The sequence below is a fragment of the Mustelus asterias genome, chromosome 14 (genome assembly GCF_964213995.1).
Source record: "Mustelus asterias chromosome 14, sMusAst1.hap1.1, whole genome shotgun sequence".
NCBI lineage: Eukaryota > Metazoa > Chordata > Chondrichthyes > Carcharhiniformes > Triakidae > Mustelus > Mustelus asterias.
This window is the reverse complement of record NC_135814.1, coordinates 40337969-40351084: the sequence shown is the minus strand read 5'-3', so window position 1 is coordinate 40351084 and position 13116 is coordinate 40337969. Positions and strand designations below refer to the sequence as shown.

Genomic DNA, 13116 nt, shown 5'->3' with positions numbered 1-13116 from the left:
AAGGTCACCCCTCAGCCTCCTACGCTCCAGAGAAAAAAGTCCCAGTCTATTCAGCCTCTCCTTATAACTCAATCCATCAAGTCCCGGTCGCATCCTAGTAAATCTTTTCTGCACTCTTTCTAGTTTAATAATATTCTTTCTAGAATAGGGTGACCAGAGTTGCACACAGTATTCCAAGTGTGGCCTTACCAATGTCTTGTACAACTTCAACAAGACATTCCAACTCTTGTATTCAGTGTTCTGACTGATGAAACCAAGCATGCCAAATGCCTTCTTCACCACTCTGTCCACCTGTGACTCCACCTTCAAGGAGCTATGAACATGTACCCCTAGATCTCTTTGTTCTGTAACTCTCCCCAACGCCCTACCATTTACTGAGTAAGTCCTGCCCTGGTTCAATCTACCAAAATGCATCACTTCGCATTTGTCTAAATTAAACTCCATCTGCCATTCGTCAGCCCACTGGTCCAATTGATCAAGATCGCGTTGCAATTGGAGATAACTTTCTTCACTGTCCACTATGCCCACCAATGTTGTTGTCATCTGCAAACTTACTAAGCATGCCTCCTATATTCTCATCCAAATCATTAATATAAATGACAAATAACAGTGGACCCAGCACTGATCCCTGAGGCGTACCGCTGGTCACAGGCCTCCAGTTTGAAAAACAACTCTCTACAACCACCCTCTGGCTTCTGTCAAGAAGCCAATTTTGTATCCATTTAGATACCTCACCCTGGATCCCATGAGATTTAACATTATGCAACAACCTACCATGCGGTACCTTGTCAAAGGCCTTGCTAAAGTCCATGTAGACAACATCAACTGCACTGCCCTCATCTACCTTCTTGGTTACCCCTTCAAAACATTCAATCAAATTTGTGAGACATGATTTTCCACTCACAAAGCCATGCTGACTGTCCCTAATCAGTCCTTGCATCTTTAAATGCCTGTCGATACTGTCTCTCAAAATACCTTCCAACAATTTACCCACCACACATGTGAGGCTGACTGGCCTGTAGTTCCCAGGCTTTTCCCTGCAGCCCTTTTTAACAAAGGCACAACATTTGCCATTCTCCAATCTTCAGGCACCTCACCCGTGACTATCGATGATTCAAATATCTCGGCTAGGGGACCCGCAATTTCCTCCCTAGCCTCTGACAATGTCCTGGGATACACTTCATCAGGTTCCGGGGATTTATCTACCTTGATGCGCTTTAAGACTTCCAGCACCTCCTTCTCTGTAATATGTACATTCCTCAAGACATCACTATTTATTTCCCCAAGTTTCCTAACATCCATGCTTTTCTCAACAGTAAATACTGATGAGAAATATTCATTTAGCATCTCACCCATCTCTTCTGGATCCGCACATAGATGACCTTGCTGATCCTTAAGAGGCCCTACTCTCTCCCTTGTTACTCTTTTGCCCTTTATGTATTTGTAGAAGCTCTTTGGATTCTCCTTTGCCTTATCTGCCAAAACAATCTCGAGTTCCCTTTTTGCCCTACTGATTTCTCTCTTAACTCTACTCTTCAAGGGATTCACTTGATCCCAGCTGCCGATGCATGTCATGTGCCTCTTTCTTCTTCTTGACCAGGGCCCCAATATCTCAAGTCACCCAGGGTTCCCTACTTCTGCCAGCCTCGCCCTTCACTCTAAGAGGAATGTGTTTATCCTGGACCCTGGTTTGAAAGCGTGCCACTTACCAGATGTCCCTTTGCCTTCCCACAGACTCCCCCAATTAATTAACTTTTGAAAGTTCCTGCTTGATACCATCAAAATTGGCCTTGCCCCAATTCAGAATTTTAACTTTTGGGCCAGACCCATCATTCTCCATTGCTATCTTAAAACCAATAGAATTATGGTCACTGGTCCCAAAGTGATCCCTCGCTAACACTTCTGTCACCTGTCCTTCCTTATTTCCCAAGAGGAGGTCAAGTTTCGCCCCCTCTCTATCGGGCCATCCATATACTGAATGAGAAATTCCTCCTGAATACACTCAAAAAATCTCTCTCCATCCAACCCTCTAATACAATGGCTGTCCCAGTCAATGTTGGGAAAGTTAAAATCTCTGACTATTACCACCCTATTTTTCTTGGAGCCATCTGTAATCTTACATATTTGCTCCTCAATTTCCCGCCGACTATTTGGGGGCCTATAAAGTGATTCTATAGGCCCCCTATCAAAGTGATTTCCCCCTTCTTATTTTTCAGTTCTACCCATATAGACACAGTGGCCGAACCCTCAGATATATCCCCTCTCAGTACAGCCAGTTCTGATCATTGTGTCCCGAGAGAAAACTGTGAATTCCAAGTTCCCTTTTAAAAAATGGCACCAATGCTATGTGTGCACCAGATTACCAGGTGTTTAAGAGTTAGGGATCCAGTGGATCCCTGTCCATATATCACTGCACATCTACCTCCCCAACTCTCAGTCACCCAGATGGCTATATTCAACCTGTCACCTACAATCTATGTCCCAGTTCAATACTCACAAATTCAGCAACTTAGAGTGCAAGGAAAATGTCAGATCACCTGCTGGGTTGTTGATCAGTAATACCTTTGACAAGGTACCGCATAGTAGGTTGTTGCATAAGGTTAAATCTCATGGAATCCAGGGTGAGGTATCTAAATGGATACAAAATTGGCTTCTGGTTGTAGAGAGTTGTTTTTCAAACTGGAGGCCTGTGACCAGCGGTGTGCCTCAGGGATCAGTGCTGGGTCCACTGTTATTTGTCATTTATATTAATGATTTGGATGAGAATATAGGAGGCATGCTTAGTAAGTTTGCAGATGACACTAAGGTTGGTGGCATAGTGGACAGTGAAGAAGGTTATCTCCAATTGCAATGGGATCGTGATCAATTGGGCCAGTGGGCTGACGAATGGCAGATGGAGTTTAATTTAGACAAATGCGAGGTGATGCATTTTGGTAGATTGAACCAGGGCAGGACTTACTCAGTAAATGGTAGGGCATTGGGGAAAGTTACAGAACAAAGAGATCTAGGGCTACATGTTCATAGCTCCTTGAAAATAGAGTCACAGGTGGACAGAGTGGTGAAGAAGGCATTCGGCATGCTTGGTTTCATCGGTCAGAACACTGAATACAGGAGTTGGAATGTCTTGTTGAAGTTGTACAAGACATTGGTAAGGCCACACTTGGAATACTGTGTGCAATTCTGGTCACCGTATTCTAGAAAGGATATTATTAAACTAGAAAGAGTGCAGAAAAGATTTATTAGAATGCTACCGGGACTTGATGGATTGAGTTATAAGGAGAGTCTGGATAGACTGGGACTTTTTTCTCTGGAGCGTAGGAGGCTGAGGGGTGACCTTATAGAGGTCTCTAAAATAATGAGGAGCACAGATTAGCTAGACAGTCAATATCTTTTCCCAAAGGTAGAGGAGTCTCAAACTAGAGGGCATAGGTGAGAGGGGAGAGACACAAAAGTGTCCAGAGGGGCAATTTGTTCACACAAAGGGTGGTGAGTGTCTGGAACAAGCTGCCAGAGTTAGTAGTAGAGGCAGGTACAATTTCGTCTTTTAAAAAGCATTTAGATAGTTACATGGGTACGATGGGTATCGAGGGATATGGGCCAAATGCGGGCAATTGGGATTAGTTTAGGGGTTTAAAAAAAAGGCAGCATGGACAAGTTGCGCCTCTATGAATCTATGACAACTTTCCACTGCAACAACAATGCAACATTGAGAAAATTACAGGCCAATAGTGTTAATCAATTTTACAGAGAAATTGCATTTCCACAGGAGTTAACATGTCTGTCAGTAAACTTGCAAAAACACTGTCCCAAATCTTCTGGTTCTCAGACTGTCGGAGACTGGACATGTGACTGGAGATGCACACTGGAACTCTGTGATGTCCTCAACCACTGACCAAAAGTTCCTACTTTTAAATGGCATTTCTGTTGCTCCTCGAGACCTACACAAACATGTCTAACTCTGAGTTAGAGTCAGAGACTTCTGCAAGTTCCACAGTACTTCACTGAATATTAACCCAGGAAATGTAAAACAGATTAAAACCTAGTCTAACTCCTGGGTGACTACAGAACTGACCTTGTCTCTACCCCAACATCCTGAATCGCTCTCAGTGACCCCATGAATATCCCCAACCCAAGCGGACTACCCCCTCAGACCAACACCCTCCCTGAATCAACTACTCCCTCGCTGACTTGATCCAACAACTACCCTTCCAATTGACATGACTTTCACCCCCAACCACCCACCTGCTACCACATCCAGCTGATCCACCTTCCACCACATGCACAAGTCAGCTCACCCATCTGCCCCTATTCACTTATCCATCCTACTTACCTCCTTCATACCAGAAATAGAATCCCTACAGTGGAGAAGGAGATCATTTAGCCCATCGAGCCTTCACCAACAACAATCCCACCCAGGCCCTATCCCCGTAACCCCACGTATTTATCCTGCTAATCCAACTGACGCTAAGGGACAGTTTAGCTTGGCCAATCAACCTAACCTGCACATTTTTGGACTGTGGGAGAACATGCACACTCCACACAGACAGTCCCCTGAAGCCGGAATTGAACCTGGGTCCCTGGCGCTGTGAGACAGCAGTGCTAACCACTGTGCCACCGTGAGGTATGTTAATGCTGAGGAAACTATTGTTCTTTTTCCATTTATGGGTTCCAATGTCAATAACAAATACCTCCAACTGTATACAGTTTTCGTCTCCTTACTTGAGAAAGGATGTACTGGAGAGGATGCAGAGGAGATTAACTAGGTTGATTCCAGAGTTGAGAGGGTTGAGAGACTTAGTAGACTGAGACTATACTCACTGGAATTTAGAAGAATGACAGGGGGGTCTTATAGAAACATAAAATTATGAAGGGAATAGATAAGATAGAAGCAGGGAGGTTGTTTCCACTGGCGGGTGAAACTAGAACTAGGCGGCATAGCCTCAAAATAAGGGGGAACAGATTTAGGACTGAGTTGAGGAGGTACTTCTTCATCCAAAGTGTTGTGAATCTGTGGAATTCTCTGCCCAGTAAAGTAGCTGAGGCTATCTCGTTAAATGTTTTTCAGGCAAAGGTGGATAGATTAAGGGTAAAGGAATTAAAGGCTCTGGTGAGCGGGCGGGTGGAGCTGAGTCCACGAAAAGATCAGCCATGATGTTATTGAATGGTGAGCAGGCTCGAGGGCCCAGATGGCCTACTCCTGCTCCTAGTTGTTATGTCCTTATGCCCAGCAAGGGTAGGTATAGGAACAATGTAGAATACAATATCCTCTACACATTATATTTTAACCTCCACATTGAAGGCCATCTGCCCAAGTGTACCAGTGATAATATTTTTGCTTCCCAATACAGCTAACTTTGTGGCCACTCTTGAGCTCACTTGTGAGCTGTCCTGTGCTATGAATTAGCTAATAACTTGCGCCATTTAACAACTGGCTCGGGGTGCGCAATGTGACGACAATGACTGCAAGCAAAAATATCATCCTTAACTTGTGGCTTCTTCTGCCTTTGCATAGACAAGCCTCAGAATGTTTTTAAAATCCGATTTGCATTTTTAAACCCGGAAAATATGTTGTTTTCACTGTTTAATTAAATGTATTTATAATCATTTTAATGCAATAAGTTAATATAGTGCAAAGCTTTTCCACAAGCATAAATTCCTGGGCCTGGAGACATTGTTTTCAGACACGCCACCAGCAGGGGTGAGAGGGAGATTCAGTCCCATCAGAAATACCAGCATGCTAAGGGTGATCAGAACAGTCCAGATTGTGCGATCAGAATAATGGTTATCAGCATTCATCGTTATTATGGAGTAAATCAGATAGCAACTTGCGAGGCCTGCAGATCCAGTTAATTGGGGAAACTATGTTCAAGTTGCCTCATTAGTACATCAAATTTATGGTGCAGAGGCAGGCCATTCAGTTCAACAGATCCACACGTACCAGCCTCCTCCCACTCTTCTTTGTCTGACCCAATCAACATATTGTTATTTCCTTTCTCCCTAATTTGTTAATCTAGCTTCTTCTTAGGTCCATCTAGGGGATTTTCACAGTAGCTTTATTGCAGTGTTCATGTAAGTTTGCTTGTGACAATAATAAATAAACTTTAAACTATGCTTGGCATTTCCTTACACAGAAGGGCATAAGTTCATCAGATATTGGAGCAGAATTAGGCCATTTGGCCCATCGAGTCTGCTCCGCATTCAATCATGGCTGGTATGCTCCTCATTGCATTTTCCTGCCTTCTCTCCATAACCCTTCAACCCATTACCAATTAAAAATCTGTCTAACTCATCCTTAAATTTATTCACTGACCTAGTACCCACCGCACTTTGGGGTAGTGAATTCCACAGATTCACAACCCTCTGGGAGAAGTAGTTTCTCCTCAACTCTGGTTTACATTTGCAACCCCTTATTCTAAGATGATGATCTCTTGTCCTAGAATGCCCCACAAGAAGAAGCATCCACTCCACGTCTACTTTATCCATACCTTTTATCATCTTGTATACCTCAATTTGATCTCCCATCATTCTTCTAAATTCCAGAGACTTTGGGCATAAACTGTTCAATCTCTCTTCATACGACAAACCCCTCATCTCTAGAATCAATCTAGTGAACCTCCTCTGAATTGCCTCCAATGCCACTACATCTTTCCTCAAATAAGGGGACCAAAACTGTGCACAATACTCCAGGTGTAGTCTCACCAATTCCTTGTATAGTTGCAACAAAACTTCCTTACCTTTACATTCTATTCCATTAGCTATAAATGCCAACATTCCATTTACTTTCTTTATTATCTGCTGTACCTGCGTGCTATTTTTTTCTGAGACTCATGAACGAGGATGTCCAGATCCCTCTGCATCGGAGCACCCTGAAGTCTGTCCCCATTTAGATAATAGGTCACCTTCCCATTTTTCTGACCAAAATGCATGACCTCACACTTAAATTCCATCGGCCATATTTTGCCATGAATTTGCCGTCTCTGCCGACCCAATACCCATTAAACATGCCAGCAAAGGTCAGAGTTTGTCTATTCAAGTGGAAATGAATTTTCAACTATGATCAGTATTAATTTCTACCAAATAACAACTCTGACACAAATAAATTATTGTGCAGTCTCATTACATTTTAATTGCTGTTGGAAATATATATATTTTTAAAAATTTCTTTGTCTCATTATCCCATCTTTCCTTCCCATGCATTAATTTGCTTCCATGGAACCAATGTGGCATTGAATTAAATATTCTAATTTAAGTTTCGTGTGTCTCAGTAAGGATTCTTCATTCTAATTGGGTGAAGAGATACACCGCTGTTTGCTCTGTTCACATGTCTCTCAGAGCGTCAAGCAGAAGATGCTGAGTTGTTTTAGCTTTCTAATTAACACTAGATGTAGTATTAAAGCCAATGGAAATGTAAGGAATGGCTAGTGCCCTTTGTTCACTGTTGAGCACAAAACTTGAGCCTACGGCTCAGGATGTGGACAATACTGAGGAGGCCACAGCCTTGTGAAGGTTATGGTTGGCCTTCTAATGAAAATTTCTTTTAGAGTCGATAGGTTTGCTCCAACGCACACACCCACATTCCCCCCTACACCCCCCTCCACCCCTACACTCCCCTCCACCCCTACACTCCCTCTTTACAACCCCCATCCTCCACCCCCTTCCTACACTACCCTCAACCACCCTCCTATACCCCCACTCCATCCTATACCCCCAGACGCACACTCCCTCCTACAACCCCCCCCAACATGCACACTCCCTGCTACACCCCCCCACGCACACTCCCTCCTACACCCCCCCACATGCACACTCCCTCCTACACCCCCTCACACACACACTCCCCCACGCACACTCCCTCCTACACCCCCCCACATGCACTCCCTCCTACACCCCCCCCATGCACACTCCCTCCTACACCCCCCCACGCACACTCCCTCCTACACCCCCCCACGCACACTCCCTCCTACACTCCCCCCTACACCCACCGCAACCCGACACTCCCTCTTACACTCCCCACCTACCCTCCTTTATACAACCCCACACACACATTCCCTCCTACACCCTCCCACCCACACACTCCCTCCTAAACCCCACCACCCACACTCCCTCCTACACGCCCCCCCCACACGCACCCTCCCTCCTGCACCCCACTCCCTCCTCTACACCCCCACCCTCCCTCCTATACACCCCCACCCTCCCTCCTCCCTCCTATACACCCCCACCCTCCCTCCTACAGCCTCCCTCCTCCACCCGCACATTCCCTCCTCCACCCCTCCCCCTCGCACATCCCCTCCTCCACCCCTGCCCCACCTGCACACCGCCTCCTCCAGCCCTGCCCCACACCCCCTCCCCCACCCTTGCCCCACCCACACACCCCCTCCACCACCCGTACACCCCCTCCTCCACCCGCACACCCCCTCCTCCACCCCTCCCCCACCCACGCACTCCCTCTTCCACCCCTGCCCCACCTGCACACCCCCTCCCCCACCTGCGCACTCCCCCCAACAGCCCTCCCCCACCCACCCACCCACACTCCCTCCTCCACCCCTCCCCCACCCACACTCCCACCTCCACCCCTCCCCCACCCACCCACCCTCCCTCCTCCACCCCTCACCCACCCACCCACCCTCCCTCCTCCACCCCTCACCCACCCACCCACCCTCCCTCCTCCACCCCTCACCCACCCTCCCTCCTCCACCCCTCCCCCACCCACCCTCCCTCCTCCACCCCTCCCCCACCCACCCTCCCTCCTCCATCCCTCCCCCACCCACCCACCCGCCTCCACCCCTCCCCCACCCACCCACCCACCCACCTCCACCCCTCCCCCACCCACCCACCCCTCCCCCACCCACCCACCCTCCTCCACCCACCCACCCCTCCCCCACCCACCCACCCTCCCTCCCCCCCTCCACCCCCCACCCTTCTCCACCCCTCACCCACCCACCCTCCCCCCCTCACCCACCCACCCTCCCCCCCTCCTCCACCCCTCCCCCCTCCTCCACCCCTCCCCCCTCCTCCACCCCTCCCCCCTCCTCCACCCCTCCCCCCTCCTCCACCCCTCCCCCCTCCTCCACCCCTCCCCCCTCCTCCACCCCTCCCCCCTCCTCCCTCCTCCACCCCTCCCCCCTCCTCCACCCCTCCCCCCTCCTCCACCCCTCCCCCCTCCTCCACCCCTCCCCCCTCCTCCACCCTCCCCCCTCCCCCACCCCTCCCCTCCTCCCCCACCCACCCACCCTCCCTCCTCCACCCCTCCCCCACCCACCCTCCCTCCTCCACCCCTCCCCCACCCACCCACCCACCCTCCTCCACCCCTCCCCCACCCACCCACCCTCCTCCACCCCTCCCCCACCCACCCACCCTCCTCCACCCCTCCCCCACCCACCCACCCTCCCTCCTCCACCCACCCACACTCCCTCCTCCACCCACCCACTCCCTCCTCCACCCACCCACACTCCCTCCTCCACCCACCCACACTCCCTCCTCCACCCCTCCCCCACTCCCCCACACTCCCTCCTATACACACACACACCCTCCTACACCCACACACGCACACTAATATTCCCTCCTGCTCACCCACTCATTCACTATCAGCAGCAAATGAAGGGGAGGAATGTTCTGTGAATAGAGGAGCTGCCCCTTGTAGAATCTTTCATCTCAATTTACGCGTCCGATAGGCATTTTGAAAACTGGTTCTGGGAGCAGAGAGAGGGGCTTTGCGGGACACATCCAGCCCATGGGCTACTGTTGCACGAGCCTCGTCTATACTGTACAGAACCAACAATTTAGAATCATACAATTTAAGGTACCAAAGGAAGCCACTGATTCTATTTGTACCTCTGCCAGTTTATGAAAAATCTATCTTTGTCCCAATCACATCATTGCTCTCAATTCATGAGATTATGTCAGAAAGTCAGCTGCAGCAAATGACTCCAGCAAGAGCTAAGGTGTGGTCGTCCTCGTGGCTTGAGTACCCACAGGTCATTAACTATGAACATCATATCTGACCCAGCATGAGCCTTCCTTCAGCTTTCCTGAGGCCACTAGGGGAGCACCTTGTAGGAGTAATAGACTGAACCATTCCTTCCCTGGCACAAGCAGAGAGCGAGGGGACAGCAAAAATTAGGCTCGTCACTTACTCCTTCGGATCCTTTGCTGCTGTATTGCAACTCTGCAGATGTAATTACAATTACATCTTTATCATAACATCGGACATTTAAAAAATACACTTACGGGTAAAGTGGCTGGAAGTAGATGGATTCACGCTGTCACCGCTCTCTGCACTCTCACTTTCGGAGATCTCATCATCCGACTCCCTGATAGAGGAACATGGTGAGGCTCCTTCAACATCTTCAAACTTTCTCTTCAAAATCCCACTCATGGTGTTCTCAAATTATTAACAGCAACTGTAACAAAAGGTATATCAAGTTGAATAATGTTTTATATAAAAAAACACACTGAACTCAGCGCTGGTAATAACTGGAACACGGGAGGTTCTACCTATTGAAGAAGAACTGAAGTGACCCCCATACATTTCTCAATTACAGGACAAATTTAACAAGTTTACCTTCAAAGTTAATGATCTGCTCTCGGGCCATCAATTTTTCAGATACGTAGCTGGAGCTAGAGTTTGTTAATGTAGGTTTGGACACATGTTGCATGTTACCCTTTATTCTGGTTTCAGATTCCATAATTAGGGAAAACTGCAGGTTAAATGCAGAGGTCAGCAGTATGAGTACGCCAACTGTGTTCCACTGTTTTCATTCCCTGTGCAAAAAGTTAAAGCTCTTAAAAATGATTAACGCAGTAAGCAATTATTCCTGCAGAAGTCATCTAGTGCTCCAAGGAGAAATGTGTATATCTGTTAGGTCTTGCCATTTTTTATTCAGAAAGTCCCGATTATTCTCTCGCTGGTTTCACACCAGCACGTACAAAAGCATAATACTGAGTTTACTATTTTTATATCACAAAAGCACATATTAGGTTGAATCAATAAAAAAATGACTATAATTCTCTGATAATTAAGTTTACGGTTGGGACATATATTTGGATAAGGAGCTGATTTGTGTTTCATACTATATTTACAAGGGTCGCACTTAAAAAAAAACACCAAGTTGTACCAGTAATTAAACGATTATGTCTGCTGCTATTGACTTGGTTTTAAGAAACCTTCCACATATTGCTTACTCAGCAACAAAAGCCATTCTCGATGCGATGTTTAAAAGTGCTCATGTGCACATAAATCCCAAAATAAGAGGGGGTTGTTCAATGTTTTTCTTGAAACTAAACATTTTCACTAAATGTTTACTTCGAGCTTCTGGATGTCATTTACACTTTTCAAAATAGAAGTTTTTGATCACACAAATCTATGTTCCTAAAATACTCTGAATTCACAGCAGTTTCATAAAATAACTCACACGGACTAAAAACTGGTACTCGAATAATAACCTTTGGAACTACAATAATAAAGGAAGTAATTAAACCAACCGTGCTTGATCACTCTGCATTGGAACTATGTACTCTAATCATTTTACTCAATTCTTTCTAACCTTTAATGCTCTTTTTTTTAAGTACTGCATTCAACTGATTCTTCTTCAATGTTGAGACAGAATGGTACAAACCAGCATACCGTGGGTAACAGATGTAGCTCCTTGGGTCTCTCAGAGAAGTACTGTCTGAAGACTAAGGGTGGTTTGTCTGAGAGATGCCATTTAACCAAAGAAGCTTTGAAGAACAGCCAAACACCACTGCCAGTGACAATGTTACTAACTTTGTAAGTAACTGAATTTAACCTGAATTTGAGCACCTCAGGGACCTTTCAACCATCCTCTGGAAGTCAATGGTTTGCTGGGTACCTATAAGATTGTTGAAGCTTTGCTCTTTCCACGGACTAGGACGATCTGCGCCAGGTGCGGCAAGGTCAGAAAATCACCCTCAATATTTGTAGGCAACTTATACTTTAAAACAGTTTTTTAAAAAAAACTCGCTTCACAGGTATACATGACACAATCCATGAAGTAGACATTAAATTCTTCTGAAAACAGTCTAATTGATTCTCAGTGCCCGAGGGTTTTCTTTTCTTCTTCTTTCTCAGTCTGGTAGCTTCTAACCAGAAGTTGTCCTTCATGGTGAGAGTATTACTGGAGATCCTTTGCCTAGTGTAAGTCTTCCAGCCTCATGTTAACTCCTCATGAATTTTGTCTTTTCAATTTGAGCCTGAGTTTCCATCTGCTGTGTACTATGGTGAACCATCGAGACTTTCAGCCTGTAGTTGTTCTTTCTCTTCTGGACCCAGGGCCTGTTCCTGTGCTGTAATTTTCTTTGTTCTTTCTTTGTGGATGCTGGAAATGTGCGTGGGGGAGTAAAGAGATGTGTTACTTACTACAGAATTTCCAGCCTGTGACCTGCCTCTGTAATTACAGTATTTATACGGCGGTCCACTTCAGGTTCTGTTTAATGGTAACCCCCAGGATGTTGATGGTGGATGATTCAGTGATGGTAATGCCATTGAATGTCAATTTGGGTAGTCACAAAGTGCTATAGGCCATCAGCAGGACTAGACTGTGGTTGAATAAGATTCTGTTCCCCTGCTGATGGCCCACAGCACTTCATGACTACTCACTTTGGGCTGCTGGATCTGTTCCGAGTCGATCCCAATTTGCACAGATGTACTGTCCCACAATATGACAAAGAGCATGATGATGGGGCTTTGTCTCCACAGTGACGGAGTGATGATCATTTCTACCAATATCATCATGGACAGATGCATGCAGATTTATTGCTAAGGGCAAGTTCAACAGGTTTGTCCCTTGTGTTGGTTTGCTCCCTACCTGTTGCAGGCCCAGTCTGGCAGACACTTCCTTCAGGACTCAGCCAGATCTGTCAGTAATGGGGCTGCTGGGCCATTAGTACATTCTGTGCCCTTGCTCTTCTCAGCCTGATTGCTCCACTATTGTGATGTTGGATCCTTCTCCAGCAGCACTCCAATCACAAGCATGGCATTCTTTCAGTGTCACAGCCTGCAGAAAAGCCTGTCAGACTGCCAGAGATCCAGCATCGTCCGATTGCCCCCAAAGGGTGTAATTTTCAAGTCACAAATGGGCAGAAAGATGGTGGAGCAGCCAG

General features: G+C 46.8%; 1 protein-coding gene across 2 annotated transcripts in view; it reads right to left on the bottom strand.

Moving 5' to 3' along the window:
* Positions 1-10372, bottom strand: part of csrnp3 (cysteine-serine-rich nuclear protein 3) — a 32727-nt gene extending 22355 nt beyond the window's left edge. For both annotated transcript variants that reach the window (XM_078229176.1, XM_078229177.1), the window contains exon 1: positions 10225-10372. In XM_078229176.1, the coding sequence (XP_078085302.1) occupies positions 10225-10372 (148 nt within the window). The remainder of the gene's footprint in view (positions 1-10224) is intronic.
* Between the last annotated feature and the right edge of the window lie 2744 nt (positions 10373-13116).